Source organism: Callorhinus ursinus, unplaced genomic scaffold (genome assembly GCF_003265705.2).
Source record: "Callorhinus ursinus isolate GAN/ISIS: 27379988/994484 unplaced genomic scaffold, GSC_fseal_2.0 scaffold52, whole genome shotgun sequence".
Classification (NCBI taxonomy): Eukaryota; Metazoa; Chordata; class Mammalia; order Carnivora; family Otariidae; genus Callorhinus; species Callorhinus ursinus.
Genome location: NW_027397114.1, coordinates 6,895,938 through 6,914,421, shown reverse-complemented (window position 1 = coordinate 6,914,421; position 18,484 = coordinate 6,895,938). Strand labels below are relative to the sequence as shown.

At 42.4% G+C, this 18,484-nt stretch overlaps 1 protein-coding gene and 1 long non-coding RNA gene across 2 annotated transcripts in view; one reads left to right on the top strand and one right to left on the bottom strand.

The window, feature by feature from the left end:
- The window catches only part of SKAP1 (src kinase associated phosphoprotein 1), a 273,892-nt gene that overhangs the window by 11,450 nt on the left and 243,958 nt on the right, over positions 1-18,484 (bottom strand). The window contains exon 11 of the mRNA XM_025859313.2: positions 11,300-11,400. Within this exon, the coding sequence (XP_025715098.1) occupies positions 11,300-11,400 (101 nt within the window). The remainder of the gene's footprint in view (positions 1-11,299; positions 11,401-18,484) is intronic.
- On the top strand, positions 372-9,436 carry LOC141370976 (uncharacterized). The gene is made up of 3 exons (XR_012375522.1): positions 372-426; positions 8,386-8,481; positions 9,301-9,436. It is a non-coding gene; the product is annotated as an uncharacterized lncRNA (long non-coding RNA).

Sequence of the window (18,484 nt, the reverse complement as noted above, 5' to 3'; positions counted from 1 at the left end):
TCTCTCTTTAAGGTACAGGTGTTGAGCGTCAGATTTCTGCCTCCCCCGCCCCCCACTTGATTTTGCCAGATTCAGTGATTTGGGGCTAGAATGTAGGAAGCTGGGGTAGGTTTCAGAGAAAGAGGGGATGATAAGTTGCCACGTTCCAGACCTTAGACAAATGAAAGAGAGTTGCACATCACCAAGAAAATTAGGATTCCTTTTGCTTTGTGAATTAAAGAAATGAATAATTTAGTCCTCAAGATTGTTCCGGTGAGGGAAAGGCAACGTCCCAGTTGCGGAGCCCTACAGCCTGTCGGTGTGTTACATCATCTGCACACATAGGCGTTTCCATGACAACCGCTTATAGCTTCATTTCCTGGATCCCTCTAGGGGGTGTCACAGCCAGATCCACCTGCTTTTCACCCTACCCTCGGTGGGGTCATGGTAAGGTCGCCAGAATAAATGAACGCGGGTACTAATGATCTGTTTACTGCTGTTTATGCTCTGTGTGTGTCAGGGGCACGCACATTTAGAGAGCTCATTATGGTTGCAATTAGAATGCACCATCGCTAGATATTTAACTCCTTTTTCTTTTAAATTAGCATTTTAATAACATTCTTTGAGGAGAGAAACAAAATGACCATTTTTCACGGACAAACTTCTAGCTGTAGGTGCAACTTTAATGCAAAGTTGTGAAGGGGAAAGAAGGGAGGGAAAAAAAAGGCCATTTTTACTACTTCCACCCTCCTCCTTACCAAAAGGATATTTTTATTTGCTTTCTAACACACTCAATTTCCTAAATTTGTTTTGAATCCAATTATTTTGGGTGGCTTAAAGTACCGCACTCTTGTTGGACGGAAATTAGCAGCAATTGAAATTAACTTTCTATGTGACCTGTGAAAGGGGCTAAAATAATTACAAGTGTGTATAAGAAACGCTCTCTCCAAAAGACCCTTGCTGCAGAATCAGGCTGTGATCTGCTGATACCATTACTGGAATATCTTTATAATGTACTTACAAGGGCTATTTTCTTTAAAAAGTTGCTTGTAATGATTGTTTCTGTTTTAAAATTCTTAGGATTGTCTTATAGAGGATGAATGATGACAAAAACTTGTCATTATAGGAAGGAAGAATGAAAATAATAGCATGGCATCATTTGCCATTTAAAAATGGCCAGATCTTGGAGCACCAAAAAGCAAGAGAGACAGAACAGGAAAGATTCAGTGTAGAGACCCAGTCGGTCAGGATGTTCCATAAGGCACTGCTTTTTTGGAATCGGCCAACACCTTTGCTAGGTGTTTATAGATGCTCTGTTTGTGGAAAGTACAGTGAAAAATAACAATTTGAATGTTTCGATTATCTTTCCCAGTCTGTTCCATTTTCATTATTTATTTCCTATAAATCGGGACCTTGCTGAACATAATTCTGCAGACAAGGAGGTGGATGGGACAGCCAATGTGAACGAGGAGATAGATGGTGGGTGCGTGTATGATAGATGCTATGCGTTTATGAAAAGGAGCCGTATGTCTGCATGTGAACATCCACAGAGTAGAGCAAGCAAGCGTGTAAACTATAATGGGTATTTATAGGTAAAAAAAAAAAGGTGCAAGGAAGATTGTATGGGAACAAGCACACTGAGCCTGAAAAGGGTTTTGCTTTTTTCCTACCCTCTTGGAGTCCACGTCCAAGTTCTGCTAAGAACTCAAGCCTTTTCATGACAACAGACTGGGGATTTCACAGCCAGAAGACTCAGGAGGTCAATAGTTGAAAAGCAAGAGTTAGAAAGCGAGATCTTTATCGACATCAAAACAATGTCACTAAAAAAAAAGCCCAGAACGATAGAAGAAGGAAAATATTTAAAGACACAGCAGGAAAAAAAAAGAGCCTTTATAAAAATGCAGGTCTAAAATGTTTATGCTGTTGTATCAGCCTAGTTGCACCTTAGAATCTGCCATTTCATAAATAAAATACGGATGGCATAGACTATAATTTGGTGATAGCTACCCCAGGACATATCTAGATGCACTTGTGTTATTTTAATTAAATACTGCATTATGGTTTGTGACAACTACATAGCTACAGTGTAAATGAATTCGAAATTAAAGTGTTACTTAGGCATCCAGTAATTTTTGTTTCATTCCTCAGTTTTACAAAGCAAATAGCTATAAAATCAAGATGTTTGTTCATTTACAGATGGAGCAGGATTGTTGTTGCTGTTTTTTTCCTCCTTAATCCTCATGCACAAAAAGAAGACAGAGCTCAGAGTCTGGCTCCCAACACTCTTAGCTTATGAGACACATCACAAAGAAAAACACATCCTCTTGACTATAATGTGAAATGCTGAATATTAATTGCTGGTATTATGCTTATCTTTCTAGCCGGGTTCTGTCTTTTAACAATTATTCTGATGGGCTGCAGTCTTGCACCGCCAGGAGATTTTTCTCCTTTGTTTAACAGTTAAAAACCTATTTGATTTGATTTTATTAAAAAAGAATCTTAGTTCACAATGCTCCTTGGAAGTTTTAGTATCTGGAACTCTTCCCAAATACAGAATATTAGTGGGAACAGAGAAGATGCTGAAGCTCTTTGCTAAAAAAAAAAAAAATAAAATAAAAAATGCACATTTCTGCATCTAAAAGAAAAAAAATATTTTTCATCCTGGCAATATTGTTTCCTTAATGAAACTGGAGAGGGCATTACAATTTGATATAATCAATTAGTTAGTTTAAATGTCACTTCACTAGCAAATCATAAGGAAGATTCCGAATATTCTCATCTAACAGGCACAGATTTTCACTCAAAATTAATATGGTAGGGTAAAAGGATTTTTGCTCAAATCTGAGGATTTAATTGTATCTTTAATGTGTCATATGTCAAGATGAAAGTTTTTAAATAGCAAGTTTTCTGAAACCATTGTCTATTATTTCTAGTTTGAGAATCAATATAATCTTTTTATTAGCCCTTAAATACCATACGTCTGGCAATGTCTGCTAATTCCGGCTTTTCTGTGTTCTAACCAATTACCCCAAGTACCCCCCCACCCCCGCCAACTAATTCTATAAACTGCGTGGAAGTTACTCCCCTGTATGTTTGCAATGAGGTTATAATTTGCTTTTAATATTTTGCTAGTTTGGTTGGAGAACTGGACCCATATACTACCAAGAAAGCCTGGCAGACAGAGGTTTGGGGAGGCTGAGCTCCTTTTGAGAAAATAATTACACAGAAACAAAGCTTTTGTGATTCCTTTTAAATAGAGCATCTCACCGAAATGTCATCCAGCCTCTTTGGCAGATTAGTGAGGAGTTTATTACTAAATCTCTGTCTAATAAACGTGCAGTTGACTCTGGAGGAGCTGCTTGTTATAATACTGGCAGTGGGAAATGGAGGGAATGTCACAGTTAAAGACACAAATTTTCCCCATAATATATTCGAATGGAAACCTCTGAATCCAATACTACATGGGCATATCTAATAAATTCACAATATTTCAGTCTCAACAGCCTTCACCGGTTAGTTTTAAAGATTTATGTGGTAAAAAATTACTCAGTGATGAATATGGTTTATTCTGTGCAGTATTGGAGGTATAAGGAATTAAACTACCGTCTTTAACAGTGAATTTATTATTACCTCTGTCAAAAGACGAAGGCTTTAACAGCGTTTGTTATAAATTCACTGCAAAATAAATGGCTGGAATTTTTTTACACTGGAGTTTGTAAAGCATCAGGCGATTCTGAGCATTAACCTAACCCTGCCATGGCTTATATGGTTCTAGGTAAACAATTCTGTCTGGGCCTCATGGTAATTATCTGATCTGGGACTTTCCACCTGACTGAAAGGTGTGTGCATGTGTGTATGTGTGTGTGTGTTGTGTGTAGAAAGTGAAGGCTCCTGTCCAGGACAACAGTTTAAGAGTAAGTAGAGTAAAGTGGAAAATGCGTTTTTTTCTCTTTTTAAAAGATGGGTTTTATAATAAATGGCCAGGGTTTGGAGGATAGGGTTGATATGCAATTGGGGCTCTTGGTAGCAGGTTTATATGCATGCATATGCACACACACAGACACACACACAGACACACACAGACACACACACAGACACACACACAGACACAAACACACACAGACACACACACAGACACACACACAAGCATACTCTCCCTTTTGTCCTCTCTTGGAATGGGTGTCCCCTCATTTATAAAAATTACCTGGAAGGAATGAGGCTGCCAGGGTTTGTTCTAGACGATTGGTTCCTGTCTGGGGGAAAGGAATGGCCTCTACTGAATTTGACCGGTGTATGACCGTTGCCTTCCAGCTGACCCCAAATCCCATTCCCATCCTCCTAACTCTATAGACTCCCATTGGGGTTATTAATGAGAGAAAACACCATCATCATCATCATCTTCGTCATCACAGCACGGTGGTGACCTGCTTGTTAACATGAAATGGGGTGGTGGGGACAGGTTCTGCTTCTCTTTCATATCATCATAAATAAGAAAAGATATTTTCCGATGGTACCCCCTTACTCGCCCCCTTTGGTTAGGTCAGAGGTGAGTAATTGCTCTTTGACAGGCATTGATCAGTTTCATCACACTGTTTGGGCAGCCTGCGCCCCAGGCCTATATTCTCCCCACTTACTCCCCTGAATTACCTCCCAAATAACCCTGCCCATCCCCCCACACAGCCAAGCTGAGGGTAATGGTGCCTGAGGAAGTCCAAAATGGACACTAGATGTCACCAAACACCTCCTTTCCCTCAGAGCCCTGAAATTAAAACACCAAAAAACCAAAAAAAAAAAAACCCACCCCCCAAAAACCCAACCCAAACCCAACCCAACCCTTCATTTAAAGCAATTGAAGGAATTAACTTATCTGTTTTTATGAGGCTTTTATCACATTCAACTAAGCACACTTAGGACAGGAAGTACTGCCGCATTCAGATAATTTTACAACATACAAATCTCTTTTGGAGGGAATAGGGTCAAGGGAGGGGAAAGGTCTACATTCTTTAAGTAGTCCTTTGAGGGAGGAGGTGGAGAACAGGCGGCTTTAAAAACCCCATTATAACAGACATGGTGTTGTGCTAACACAGTCCAGGTGCTGGGAACAGACGTGCTGCCTTCAGATAACAAGGAGTTGGGTTTGGAGTTAGGGTCCAGCCTAATTCTAAGTAGCTTCAGCCACGCTGGAAGCTAAATGTCACTCAGGGTGACAGTCGGTCTCTCTTCATCCTCAAAAGGCCCAAAGCATCTGACAGCATCATGTGTTTGATATTAAACTTGACTTTGCCTGTAAGGCTCTCTGTTTCATGTTAACTGCACCGGCAGAGAAGACAACCAAAAGGCTGGCGTGTTTGGTCCACGGGAACATCCTCCCACCCCAGCTAAGCCACTATATAAGTAGAAACCTTCTGTTGTGCCCGGCTGATTGCTCCGAGGCTGATCTCCATGGGCTTAAGTGGCAGGGCAGATCTTGGAGGAGCCTAAGCTCAACTTATGAGGCGCACAATGTAAGCCTAAGAGATGTGGCTTGTTGACTCAGTTTACCCTAAATAGAAGACCTCATTCAGGGACCTCGTCTCCTTTCTAGTCAATTGAGAAAGAGTTTTTCTTTCTCTCTTTAATTTGGCCCTATCTGCTGGACAGCTCACGTTGCCACTATGAATTACTTCTGGAACAGGAGGCTTAATTTTTAAATAGGCATTTATTTAAGTTCTCTCACAGAGTAGAATGAGCACCTTTATTACTTAGAAAGCAGGTTCCCTAGTGAGAGACCTTGGAGCCAGGAAGAGAGTCACTTCCCTGAAAGTTGGAACTTGCGACTCATCTTACCCAAATAGAGGCTTCTTTTCTTACTCCCTTTCTCCCACTTGGAATAAATGCCCACAGCGGTGCTGGTCCACAGAAGGGCCTCATGGTCTGCAGATAAAAAGAATGAAGCCAGGGCCCGGCGCTCCTGCACGGAGGCTGCTTCAAGCACCTGCCCTGTCATGCCTGGTGCCCAGGCTGAATGGATTTTTGGAGTACACCTGTTGTTGAACCCCTGCCAAGTACTGATGGCCACTAACCCCCAAATCACTTTTCCCCGCTGTTGATGTTTGGAATGTCAGACAGGACTGAGTAGCAGCCGGTGTGTATTTCAAACACAGCAGATGGATTTTTATATTAGCTCCTATTTCATGTTCAGGCAGAGCGACCGCCACACTAAAAGCCGCAGCCTCGATGCTGCCGAGTTTGCTTCTGTGAGATTAATTCTGTGAAATTAATTGGGACAAGATTGAAAAGGAAATTAAAATGCAGCTGAGTGAACAGGCCTTTCAAACACCTTTTTCCTGCTCTCTATTCAAACTTGGATTCTGCGGTGGTCGCAGGCATCGTGGGAAGTAATTTACGAGAGACAGGCTCTCAGGAGCCATCGGTTACGTATGAGGAGACCTGCACAGGCGCCGCAATCTGGAGCCACTGAAGAGCGCTAAACACCCCGCCGTGGCCTGAGCTGCGTCCCTCCGTGGGGGTGGGGGTGGGGGGAAGCGGTGCTCAGTTCTTGTACCAGAAAAAGCTGTTCAGAAATATCTGGGCCCAAAAGGAACATGGGAACATCGCTAGATGCGCAGATCTGCTTCGTTATTAAAATCTCCCTTTAATATATTTTGAGGCCCAAATTGGAGCTCAGTGAATTAAGTAGGCATGAAACTGCATGGGGCCTAGGAATGTATGGATGTGTTAGGGGAGGTCAGCAGGGGTCCTGCTGACAGTGCCCGTTGGTTACCGTTTCGGAGCCTGGATACGTGGCTCCCGCCTCTCATCAAATGAGAAGTCTGAACAATCCATCAGTTATTGTCAGGGACAAAATCTCTCAGACCAAGGAAGGCCTACATGGATTTCCATGTAGGCCTCTTCACTGGATGGTTTTCTATTTCCAAGTAAGACGCTTTTGTGCTTTTGAGTGTCTTTGTGGAGAGTTCTTGGGCAGGACAGGCTACCTATTAATTTTCTCTCTCACTTCACCAATAGTTTATTGAACTCCTAGTATGTACCCAGCATTGAGCCCAAAAGTTTACTTTAGGGACGCCTGGGTGGCTCAGTCGTTGGGCGTCTGCCTTTGGTTCAGGTCATGGTCCCAGGGTCCTGGGATCCAGCCCTGCATCGGGCTCCCTGCTCAGCAGGAAGCCTGCTTCTCCCTCTCCCACTCCCCCTGCTTGTGTTCCTTCTCTCGCTGTCTCTCTCTCTCAAATAAATAAATAAAATAAAATAAAAAGTTTACTTTATTGTTAGTGGAAAAGCAAGGAATATGATAATAGTTACCATTCCCTAGATGCCAGGCACTTCTTTACATGAATTCTCTAATGCAAGCATCATAACCCCTGTGAACAGAAGTTATCCCAATTTTTACAGATGAGAAAACAGAAGATTAGCAGGATTAAGTGACTTTGCTCAGGATCACATAAGTGACTCATCTGTTACTGACCTGCTTCCGTACGAATAGGACAGGTGATGGGTATTTGGTTATCTCTGGGGTGTATCTTTCTTGCCCAGCCAATCATCCTCTCTGGAAATTTTATTTTAAAAAGGACAAATAGGGGCACCTGGGTGGTTCAGTTGGTTAAGCATCAGACTCTTGGTTTCTCAGAGTTGTGAGATTGAGCACCGTGCTGGGCTCTGCACCTGGCATAGAGCCTGCTTAGAATTCTCTCTTCCTCTGCCCCCCTCCCGCCACCCCCACTCCGGGGGATGTCAAAAACAAAATAAAATAAAATATAAATATTTTTCTCTCTCTCCCCAAAATAAAATAAAATAAAATAAAATATAAAAAGGACAAATAGCTCTCTTTCTGCGGTCATTCTTGGGTCCAAAGACCCTAGGCCCTAACAGATTCTCGGGCCTAAGAGGCCTGAGGATTCTAGGATTCAAGGTTGGATCATATATATATATTTTTAAAGATTTTATTTATTTATTTGAGAGAGAGAGAATGAGAGATAGAGAGCACGAGAGGGAAGAGGGTCAGAGGGAGAAGCAGACTCCCTGCTGAGCAGGGAGCCCGACGTGGGACTTGATCCCGAGACTCCAGGATCATGACCCGAGCCGAAGGCAGTCGCTCAACCAACTGAGCCACCCAGGCGCCCCAAGGTTGGATCATATTTGGGCAACCATTCAGAAACATCAGGGAGTGGCAGGAGCCCAGGAATAAAGCCCAGATCCAGACCCAACCTGGCTTCCCCATCCAGGGGCCCCTTCCTGTTCTTAACCTGCTCCTCCCCCACCAATATTTCTTTTATCATACAAAGAGAGAGGGGGAAACCAGAGGCATTTATGAGGGCCCAAAACAAAAGAGCTTATAATTGAAATTTTTAAATTTGTTTAATCTGAATAAATAATTAAAGCGGAACATTTTTTTGTGTGGAATTTCTTTAGCAGTTTTGCGGTGACAGCCTCATCATGTTTAGAACAGGAATGCTCGAGGTGGAAGGAATCTTAGAGGTTATCCAACACAGCTCCCTCATTTTACAGGTAAGGAAACTGGTCCAGGTAAGTTGAGCCACACTAGGTTGCATCTTGCCTTGCATTTTGTTTCTTTTCTTTCTTTCTTTCTTTCTTTTTTTTTTTTTTTTTAAAGATTTTACTTATCTATTTGAGAGAAAGAGTGCACAAAGCAGGGAGAGGGAAAAGCAGACTTCCCACCAAGCATGGAGCCCAATGTGGGGCTCAATTGCAGGACCCTGAGATCATGACCTTGAGCCTAAGGCAGACGCTTAACCGACTGATCCACCCAGACACCCCTTGCCTTGCATTTCTTGGTGGAAATAGACTTCTCCAGTTCCTAACCCAGTGTGCTTTTCTTGTCTGACAAATGTTTGACTGGCCAGAGAGAAAAGTAAAATGGAGATTTCCGGATACCATTTTTCTGGACTAACCTCCACTTGGGTCAGTTCTTTTCCTTCACATGTGAGAGGCAGGTTGTAGAGTATAACCGACTCCAACAAAGGAAGCCAGCTGGGGCTAAAGTGGAATGCATTTAGGATTCATGTGAGAGAAAATTCCAGAGATTGGGAGTTGCTGAACGTCTGAATAGACAAACAGCTAATGGTAGAGGGATCTCCTTTTTCTATCTGTCTGAATTGTTTCATTTGTGCTTCCTCGAGGCAAGGGAATGGATTGGGTGGCCTTTTTAAAGTTCCTTCCTGTCCAAGGACCGTTATTGAGTTAGGTGGTATAATAAAGGTAAATCCAATCCGAAATGCTCCCCAAGCCAACGTTAACTGGAATGAAGCTTTATGAGGGAAACTCCAGTTGAGCTTCCAGCTTCTCATTTCCTCCTCTGACATGCAGGGATTAACAGCGTGCAGAAAGAAGGGAGGCAGCTGCTGTAGCTTTTGGGGGGAAGAAATGCGCTACTACACCCGCAAAGGATAAAAATAGACTTAAGACTGTCCAAAAGATGGAGAAAGAAACCAGACAGAACCAGAGCAGCAAGGTATTCTCCCTGAATCAAACTTTGATATATTAGCTTTCTGTACGGGAGGGGAGGGAGGGGGATTGGTTAAAAAAGACAGAGGAGGCTCTCCATGTTCTTTGGTATCTTTTAAAAATATGACAGCCATGGTACCCACAGATAGCTCTGTACTTCAGGGCAAGTCACCACACAGTTCCTTCTAAATGGAGGAAAGGGACCCCCAGTGAGAAGCCGTTAACAAAGGCAAAAGATATGCAAAACAAACAAAATAATCATGACCGAGAGAGAAGGCCAGCAGACAGTCTGGCTCTGTTCTCTGCCCCCCCCTCCTGCTGCAGGCACCTCAGACAATGTAAACAGTTAATTTGTTCACCTGCAGGCTCTGGGCAAACAGAGGCCTGGTCACACCTGAGTGGATAACTCGATTACCCCTGTAATGCCAGTGTGGTAATGTACACAAATTCTATTACAAGGCAAACCTTGCTTTCGGGCATTTGAAATACCAATCAGGCCAATGTCCACTCCCTTCTTTACTTCCAATTTATTCTTGGTGTATGGGAGCTGCACCAGAATGGCACTAGGATGGAGCTGAATTAGGACTCTGGAAGAAATCACTAGAAGACTGTGATCTCAGTCAGCAGGGCTTGCAGGCTTCCTACTCTTTTGCAAAAGGTTGGGTCTGAATTTGGTCCTTGTTCCAAGGGGACTTGTTGCAACCCCTGAAAGTTACCTTAAGTCAGCCCTGGTCTGTTTCCTAAGGACCTTATGGTATCTTTCAAATCGAGACAAACCCTTGGCCATGGACAGAATAAAGATAAATGGCAAATGATGGGTTAATAACACAATAGGTTTTCAATTTACCTTTATGGAATCCACATATTCATTAATTAAAGAGCAAACGGTGCTTATTTAAAAAATGTGCTTGTAGATATTGACTGACCTCATAGAGAAAGAACTTTTTAGTAAGTTACTTCAGAACCTGTTTCCTTAGCCCACCTATATAGAATATGTATAATCTTTCTCTACAAAGGATGATGATACTGAACCATCAAATGGTAGCCTGTGAGTTCTGAATCATCTTCACATTAGTGATGGATCTTCAATAATCTATCCTTTTATTTTTTCCCAATTGTTTTATGATCAACAACACTACTTGTGAGATGGTTAGTTGGGGCTAGGGATTAACTTTATGACTGAGGAAGAGAATAAAGTTAGCTGGCTCTTGAGGGGCTGGATTCACTATCTTGACCTTATCAGCACTTGTTCAAACCAATTGAGCCAACTAGCTCTGACTGCCCCATCATAATTATATTACGGTCTTGTTTATCTGTAAATGACATAAGAAGATGGTTTGCCAAGCCTGAATGTTTTCAAGAGAATTATACAGTAATAAATTATGTATATAATGATGACCTTTTAAGTACCACAAGACCCTAAAAAGAATAAATTGATTGGCATGGTTTTAGTGTTATATCTACTTTATTGCATTTTTAAATTTGAAAATTAGTTCCTGAATCTGAATTTTCAATTAAACTTTTCCCTAACAATTATAAATCAATGGGAATTTACTTTATGTGTGAGGGAGCCATGTAATGCACACAAGAGAAATGTATGACATGGATTAATTTTGGTTATGGTGACTACATCATTGAGAGTGAAAAAAATCGATTTTTTTAGGGGGGGCAGGAGGAGAGGGAGAGAGAGACTCTTAAGCAGGCTCCACACCAAATGTAGAGCCCGACGTAGGGCTCCATCTCACAACCGTAAGGTCAAGACCTGAGCCAAAATCAAGAGTCGGATGCTTAACTGACTGAGCCACCCAGGCGCCTCCCCAAAATTGACTTTTGATCCAGACCCCACACTTTATGTCCTTACCTTGCTCAGAATTCGGATGAGGTCACCCCTTTGGAAGGACAGTTCGTCTGGCTGGTCACCATGGCAATCCCATAGGCCCTGGTAGTAACTGGTATAGTCCACTGGTCAAAGAGAGGAGAAATCAAAGTTAAAAGGACTCTGTCTTTTTCCATGGAGCCCACATATTTGCTGCAAGTGGAAACCAGGGTTCTAATATTGCCCCTAGGAAACCTAGGATTCCGGGGGTTGGGGGGCTGGGATGAGAATCAGCCAAAGACTCAGCATGAGCAAAGGACTGTGGGAAAAGGAGATCATTAACTAACATTAAATATTTACAGATCACCCTAAGTCAGATGTTATTCAATAATATGATAAATACATTCATTTATTAACAAAAGAAAAACAGGCAGGTAATTTTTTACTTGGTTTGTAAGTAAGCAGTGCAGAGATTTCCTGCCAGATTTTCTTGATCCAGGGCATCTAAACTATCCAGTGCTTGTCTTCAAAATCCATTTGAAGGAATGGGGTAAGTCTCCAACTTCTGCCTATTACCGAGAGGCTGAGTCAGCCAGCTTGTGTCTGCATCACAATCTCACGCATTGGTCTCTTCTGTTAACAGGAACTTCATCCTGGGCACTTCCCACCCAGATTCTGTGTGAGGTAATCCCCCAATAAATACGGTTACGAATAGCCCAGTCTTTAAGTGGAACCAAGGGGGGTGTCTCATCCATTACAACTAAATTCTGGGTGGGCTGGCCCTTTTCCAGCATCTCATTTGTAGACCCTGAACATGCCTGCCAAGATTTATCTGCAAGCCCCCAGGGGGACAGAAACCAAAGTGATCTGCATTAAAAATGAAAGCAACTGAAGACGACAAACCAAGCTTTCGAAGCAGCTGGAGAGATTTACTGGGCTTCTCAGCAAGACTAGATGGCAGTGATGCCACAGGACAGCCATCGATTCTTAGCAATGAAGAATCTGTATTGATCTTCTTCTACCCGGAAAGGTTAAACACTAGAGCACAAAGTGGGAGAGGATCTGGGGATTTGAATGGCAGGAGAGCAGACGCCCACTGGACCAGGGATGATGTGGCTGTGCTTCCATTCCTTCGGATGCTGCGGGGGAGAGTGGTCAGCAAAGCACCTACCAAAGATGAGATTCTTGTTGATGGGAGTCAGGAGTCCTGGGTTCTAATTAAAATTCAAGTGACTTTTGGGGATCCTATTTGTACCAGTTTCTACCTTTCCCTTTGTTTTGACCCTCCCATGAGGAATGATAGTGCTGGTCACTGAGGATGAGAATAGATGGGGGAAGGCAGGTGGGCAGTGTGGGTGGACAGATGCACTGGCTAGGTTTACTTTCTAAAAAACTTGTTCCTAACTTACCAGCAATTCAAATAATAAAGGCACAGGAAAACAAAATCCCTGTGTGTATCTGGAAAAGAACCTTAGTAGGAGTCTTAAAGTGCACAAAAACCAAGGAGGGACAGATCTATTTAATTAAGACTCAGATGCTGCAAACAGAAGTAAACATGTTAACCGTATAGAAATGAGGCATGTTTTCTTTTATGAAGGTAATTGTTTGTATATGCAGTAAACAACAGAGGGCAGCAAACAAGACAACCACACTGGAAACCATTAGTTAAGAATGTGTTCGGAAGAAAAATGCATTGGGAGAAAAATGCTAACTATTGGAAAGACAAGGCATGTATTTTGGGGGATACCAGGGCATGAAATAATAGAGAAATATCAGTCCCTGAAGAGTGAAAATAGTTTTCCCAGAGGATATATTAATGTATTTTTAGTTATAATGGAATTGATTAATCACCTGAAGATTTTGACAAAATTAGAAATGGAAAGTGTGTGTGTATATATATATATATATTAAAGATTTTATTTATTTATTTGTCAGAGAGAGAGAGAGCACAACCAGGGGGAGTGGCAAGCAGAGGGAGAAGCGGGCTCCCCCGTTGAGCAAGGAGCCCGATGTAGGGCTTGATCCCAGGACCCTGAGATCATGACCTGAGCCGAAGGCAGATGCTTAACTGACTGAGCCACTCAAATGTCCCTATATATACATATATTTAAAAGATTTTATTTATTTATTTATTTATTTGAGAGAGTGAGAAAGCACAAGCAGGGGGAGTGGCAGAGGGAGAGGGAGAAGCAGGCTCCCTTTTTTTTTTTTTTTTTAGATTCCCAATTATATTCTTTTTTATTTTTTTTAAATTTTTTATTGTTATGTTAATCACCATATATTACATCATTAGTTTTTGGTGCAGTGTTCCATGATTCATTGTTTGTTCATAACACCCAGTGCTCCATGCAGAACGTGCCCTCCTCAATACCCATCACCAGGCTAACCCATCCCCCTACCCCCTCCCCTCTAGAACCCTCAGTTTGTTTCCCAGAGTCCATCATCTCTCATGGTTCGTCTCCCCCTCTGACATACTCCCCTTTTCTTTCTCTCCTGTTATCTTCTTCTTTTTCTTTTTTCTTAAAATATGTTGCGTTATTTGTTTCAGAAGTACAGATCTGTGATTCAACAGTCTTGCACAATTCACAGCGCTCACCGTAGCTCATACCCTCCCCAATGTCTATCACCCAGCCACCCCATCCCTCCCACCCCCAACCACTCCAGTAACCCTCAGTTTGTTTCCTGAGATTAAGAATTCCTCATATCAGTGAGGTCATGTGATACATGTCTTTCTCTGATTGACTTATTTCACTCAGCATAACACCCTCCAGTTCCATCCACGTCGTTGCAAATGGTAAGATCTCATTCCTTTTGATGGCTGCATAATATTCCATTGTGTATATATACCACATCTTCTTTATCCATTCATCTGTCGATGGGCATCTTGGCTCTTTCCACAGTTTGGCTATTGTGGACATGAAGCAGGCTCCCTTTTGAGCAAGGAGCCCAATGTGGGGCTTGATCCCAGGAACCTGGGATCATGACCTGAGCTGAAGGCAGATGCTTAACTGAGTGAGCCACCCAGGTGTCCCAGAAATGAAACGCATATTGACGTCAATATTCTTCATGCATTTATATGTTATAGAGAAAATAATTTCTAAAAATAGATTTGTAAAGCACAACTTGGTATTTCTGAATGATAAGAAGACTGGCGAAATTGTCTTGGCTTTGTCTAACTTAGCAGATGGTCACTGTGGGGTACTGCTCCCCATTTGCCTGGAAATGCTTTTAAGACTATGAGTACTTTTTGGGTATATATGTAAAAAGTGACTTGATATTGGGCATATAAGACACCAGAGGAGAATACCTGGAAATATACCTATTCTTTTTTTTTTTTTAATGTTTTATTTATTTATTCATGAGAGTCAGAGAGAGAGAGAGGCAGAGGGAGAAGCAGGCTCACCACAGAGCAGGGAGCCCGATGCGGGACTCGATCCCAGGACCCTGGGATCATGACCTGAGCCGAAGGCAGACGCTTAACCATCTGAGCCACCCAGGCGCCCGAAATATACCTATTCTAAAAGCTATATATATCATAGGGAAAGCAAGAAGCTAGGAAGAAAACAAGAGCCTTCCAAGAAAAAATATCAAAAATGCCTTTGGTTCTTCATAAGCTAAAGGTTAAAAGAAGATAGAGCTCAGGAATCTGGCAGATAGTTTACCTAGCGCAAGAACCAGAATTGTCAGAACTAGAACCATAAAAGGACAGCTTCAAAAAATAAGCAGAATGAAGGGCTAAACATGTGGACTTGCTGTCCAGACAGAGGTATTCTGGTACTAGGGAATTCAGTGAGGAGGAACGCCTTAACCGGACAAGATTGGACTCGGTATTGCAGACTCCCTGTTTAATATAGGTGTGACTTGCGTTTATGTGTCTGTGTGCACACAACTTCTCTACATTCATTCCTCAGCATTCAACAGACACGTCCACAGCGCTTACGAAGTGCCCGGGACCGTGCGGGATGCTGGGAATTCCACATTGACCACACACCGTCCCTGCTCTTTGGGCTACTGTCCAGTGGGGGAGGTAGCAGGAAACAGAGTCGTACAGATATTTACTTATCTACGATTGTGATATGTCTTCAAAGGGGAAGTTGAGGGTGCTGTATAGAACAGGGAAGCTAACTTCACGAAAGGCTCCCGGAAGCTTTGGTTGTGTTATGAACACCTGACCGAGAACGGGTGTTATTTAAAGATCTTGAAGAGGGGACGAGGTAAGGTGGAGGAGGGCTTCATTCCTGACCCTTTGCCTCTGGAAGAGCTTAAAGGCCTGGAAGTTTGCTGGGGCAGTCCAGCTTCTCCCCAAATTTGTCCAGGTCATTCTATAAACAGGGGAATGCCTGAGGAGACTGATGTCTTTAGACCACCGAGGAATTGGGAGCCTGAGAGAGGATTTCCTCTGTGGACTGGATTCAGGTTCCTTTAGGTTTACACGACTCTAGCAGCAGTCTGAGATCAGACATGGTGCAGCATTCTGACCATTTAATTAATTCAAAGCATCCTCATTCTCATTTTGAGGACATTATTCCATCTAATTATTTTTTTTCCAGTCTGTCCATTTGGAATGAAAAACAAAAGAATAAAGCTTAATGCCAGCATTTCTCAATGTCTCCAAAAAAAAACGTAACTCTGCGCTAAGTAAAGCCTGGTAATTCAAAAGCAAAGCACTAATATATTCAGCATAAAACAGACAGAGGACCTAGAGCAATAATGACACCACTAATAACTAAAACAGTTATAACAATTAACAACAATTACAATGATAGAGAAGCTAATGGGTATGATCACTGCATTTAAATTGCAAGCAGAGCTGAGAAGGACTTTTTCTAGAGAAAATAAAAGGGGGGGATCATCTTATTTTCTTTATCCCATGTAAGAGAAGCTAAGCTCCCCGCAAACAAAATGTCATAGGAAGAATAGAAACAGTCTAAGTTTAAAAATATATTGTTTTCTCTCTTCTCTAGGTATTTATTGCAAAGCATTTGCCATTGCACACCAAGTTCTTAATAACCAGTAATAGTCATTTCTCCTGTAAAGGAGGCCAAGTTGGTACTACTGTTGACAGGGTCAGAATTTGAAAATGATCCTCTCTGACATGGAGAATTCTAAGTTAGAAAGGACCAGGATACCTTTTTGCCTGTCCTCCACCTTAGAGACAACAGAACTTGACTGTGTTCCTTCCAGAGTTCATATGTCACCTTGGGCTTTTGTGTGGGAGATACTGGGTAGCTCCAGAATTCAAGCTGTGACCAAGAAAAAGAGGCTAAAAGGCAGGTCAGCATGTTGTTTACATTTGCTTGATGAACCAAAGGGCTGTGCTAATGAGGCCTGGTTATGGGAGCAACTACTAAACAAATTATGGAAAAGAGAGACAGAATGAGAAGACGGATAAAGCCAGTCCTTGCTAGACCATGGGTAGGTGAGAAATGGACATGGAAGGCCAAAGCAGTGACCCACTGGAAGGGAATTGGAATATTTTCTAACCCAGGCCAGAGAAGTTCACCATGTTCAGTCCATTAAAACAGACTCAGTCCGATACCTTACTGTTTCAGAACAAAAGGCATAAAGAAATTTGCCAGGATGCCTGGGAGGCTCAGTCAGTTAAGCGTCTGCCTTTGGCTCTGGTCATGATCTCAGGGTCCTGGGATAGAGCCCTGTGTGGGGCTCCCTGCTCAGAGAGGAGTCTGTTTCTCCCTCTCCCTCTGCCCCTTCCCCATGCTCATGCGCCCTCTCTCAAATAAATAAATAAATAAATAAATAAATACAATCTTAAAAAAAAGAAAAAAAAGAAATTTGCCAAACTCCACTGGCTAGGACACCAGAACAAGAAGAGCAGCTGAACATTACCATTTGCTTGTTTTCATAGCCCTTTAATCTTGAATTTTGAAATCTCTATGGTCCTTAATGTTGTAAGTATGATCTTGAACTGGATGGAGACCACTCACAGATCCTGATCTTCATCTCCTATGCTCCTTTTACTGGGCCAAAATTGTAGCTGGCTGATGCTCAACTTATGTTTGGTCTTAGGAAACAGGTTTCAAAAAGTAAGAGTTGCAAAGCCCTCTGTGGCTTCCCTGTTTCTTTCGTGGAATCAACTCCATTGGTATATGCACTAACATGGAAAGGCGCCTTAGCGGTGGAAGCTCATCAGTGACCACGTTTCTGCCTTGCAGAAATTACCGCTTGTGGGCTCCTTTTTGGCTGAGTTTGCCCATGGTTTTAGAGTGAAAACAACCTTTTTGGAGATCTTCCTTGGTCAGATATTTGATGTATCTAAGGATGAGTTGTGCCTCCAGCTCGGCTTTTTATTTGACATGGCTGACCCAAGCCAATGGACAGGAGTTTTTGTATAAACAACACAGAACAAGTTTTCTTTTTGGTTACCTGGACGTTACCTTCTCATGATAGGGAAGGGAGATAAACTCTCATCACAGAAGACACTTAGTGTTAGACTGTTAGGCTGATGGGTTGCAATTTAGTGAGAATCTGAGGTGTTGAAGACTCACTCATTAAAATAACCCTGTTACTAACAGTCATGCTGTAAACTGAGCTCTTTATAGATTGAACAATCAATACTACAAGGCTGTGATAGATTTTCTAGGTAACAGAATAAAATAAAAGAAATTACATCTTACAGGGTCATTAACACCCAATGAGGATAAACTGAATTCCTTTTTTTCCCCCCTCTTCTGATAAGATCTAGTTGGGCTTTAAAAATGTTAGTAACTCTATCACAGGAAAGCACAGCATTTCTGGGAACAGGATCCCTGGAAGAGTTCTGGAGAAGAGTATGTGGATTTTAAAGGTAACCCTGATATGGGGCGCCTGGGTGGATCAGTTGTTAAGCATCTGCCTTCAGCTCGGGTCATGATCCCAGGGTCCTGGGACCCAGTCCTGCATCGAGCCCTGCATTGGGCTTCCTGCTCAGTGGGAAGCCTGCTTCTCCCTCTCCCACGCCCACTGCTTGTGTTCCCTCTCTCGCTGTGTCTTCTCTGTCAAATAAATAAAATCTTTAAAAAAAAAAGGTAACCCTGCTAGCCATAGTATCTTTTAGGAGAATAGCCACCCCCCCCGCCCCCACCAAACCCTGCCAAAGACACGCGACACTTGAGAAAAAAACTAAGTGAACCGAACTTGTGTAGCTTGTCTGTTACATAAGAAGTCACACTGTCCTAGAGTTAGTTCCCTTTTATATGCCTTTATGGGCCTGCCTACTCTTTCGTTGGACCT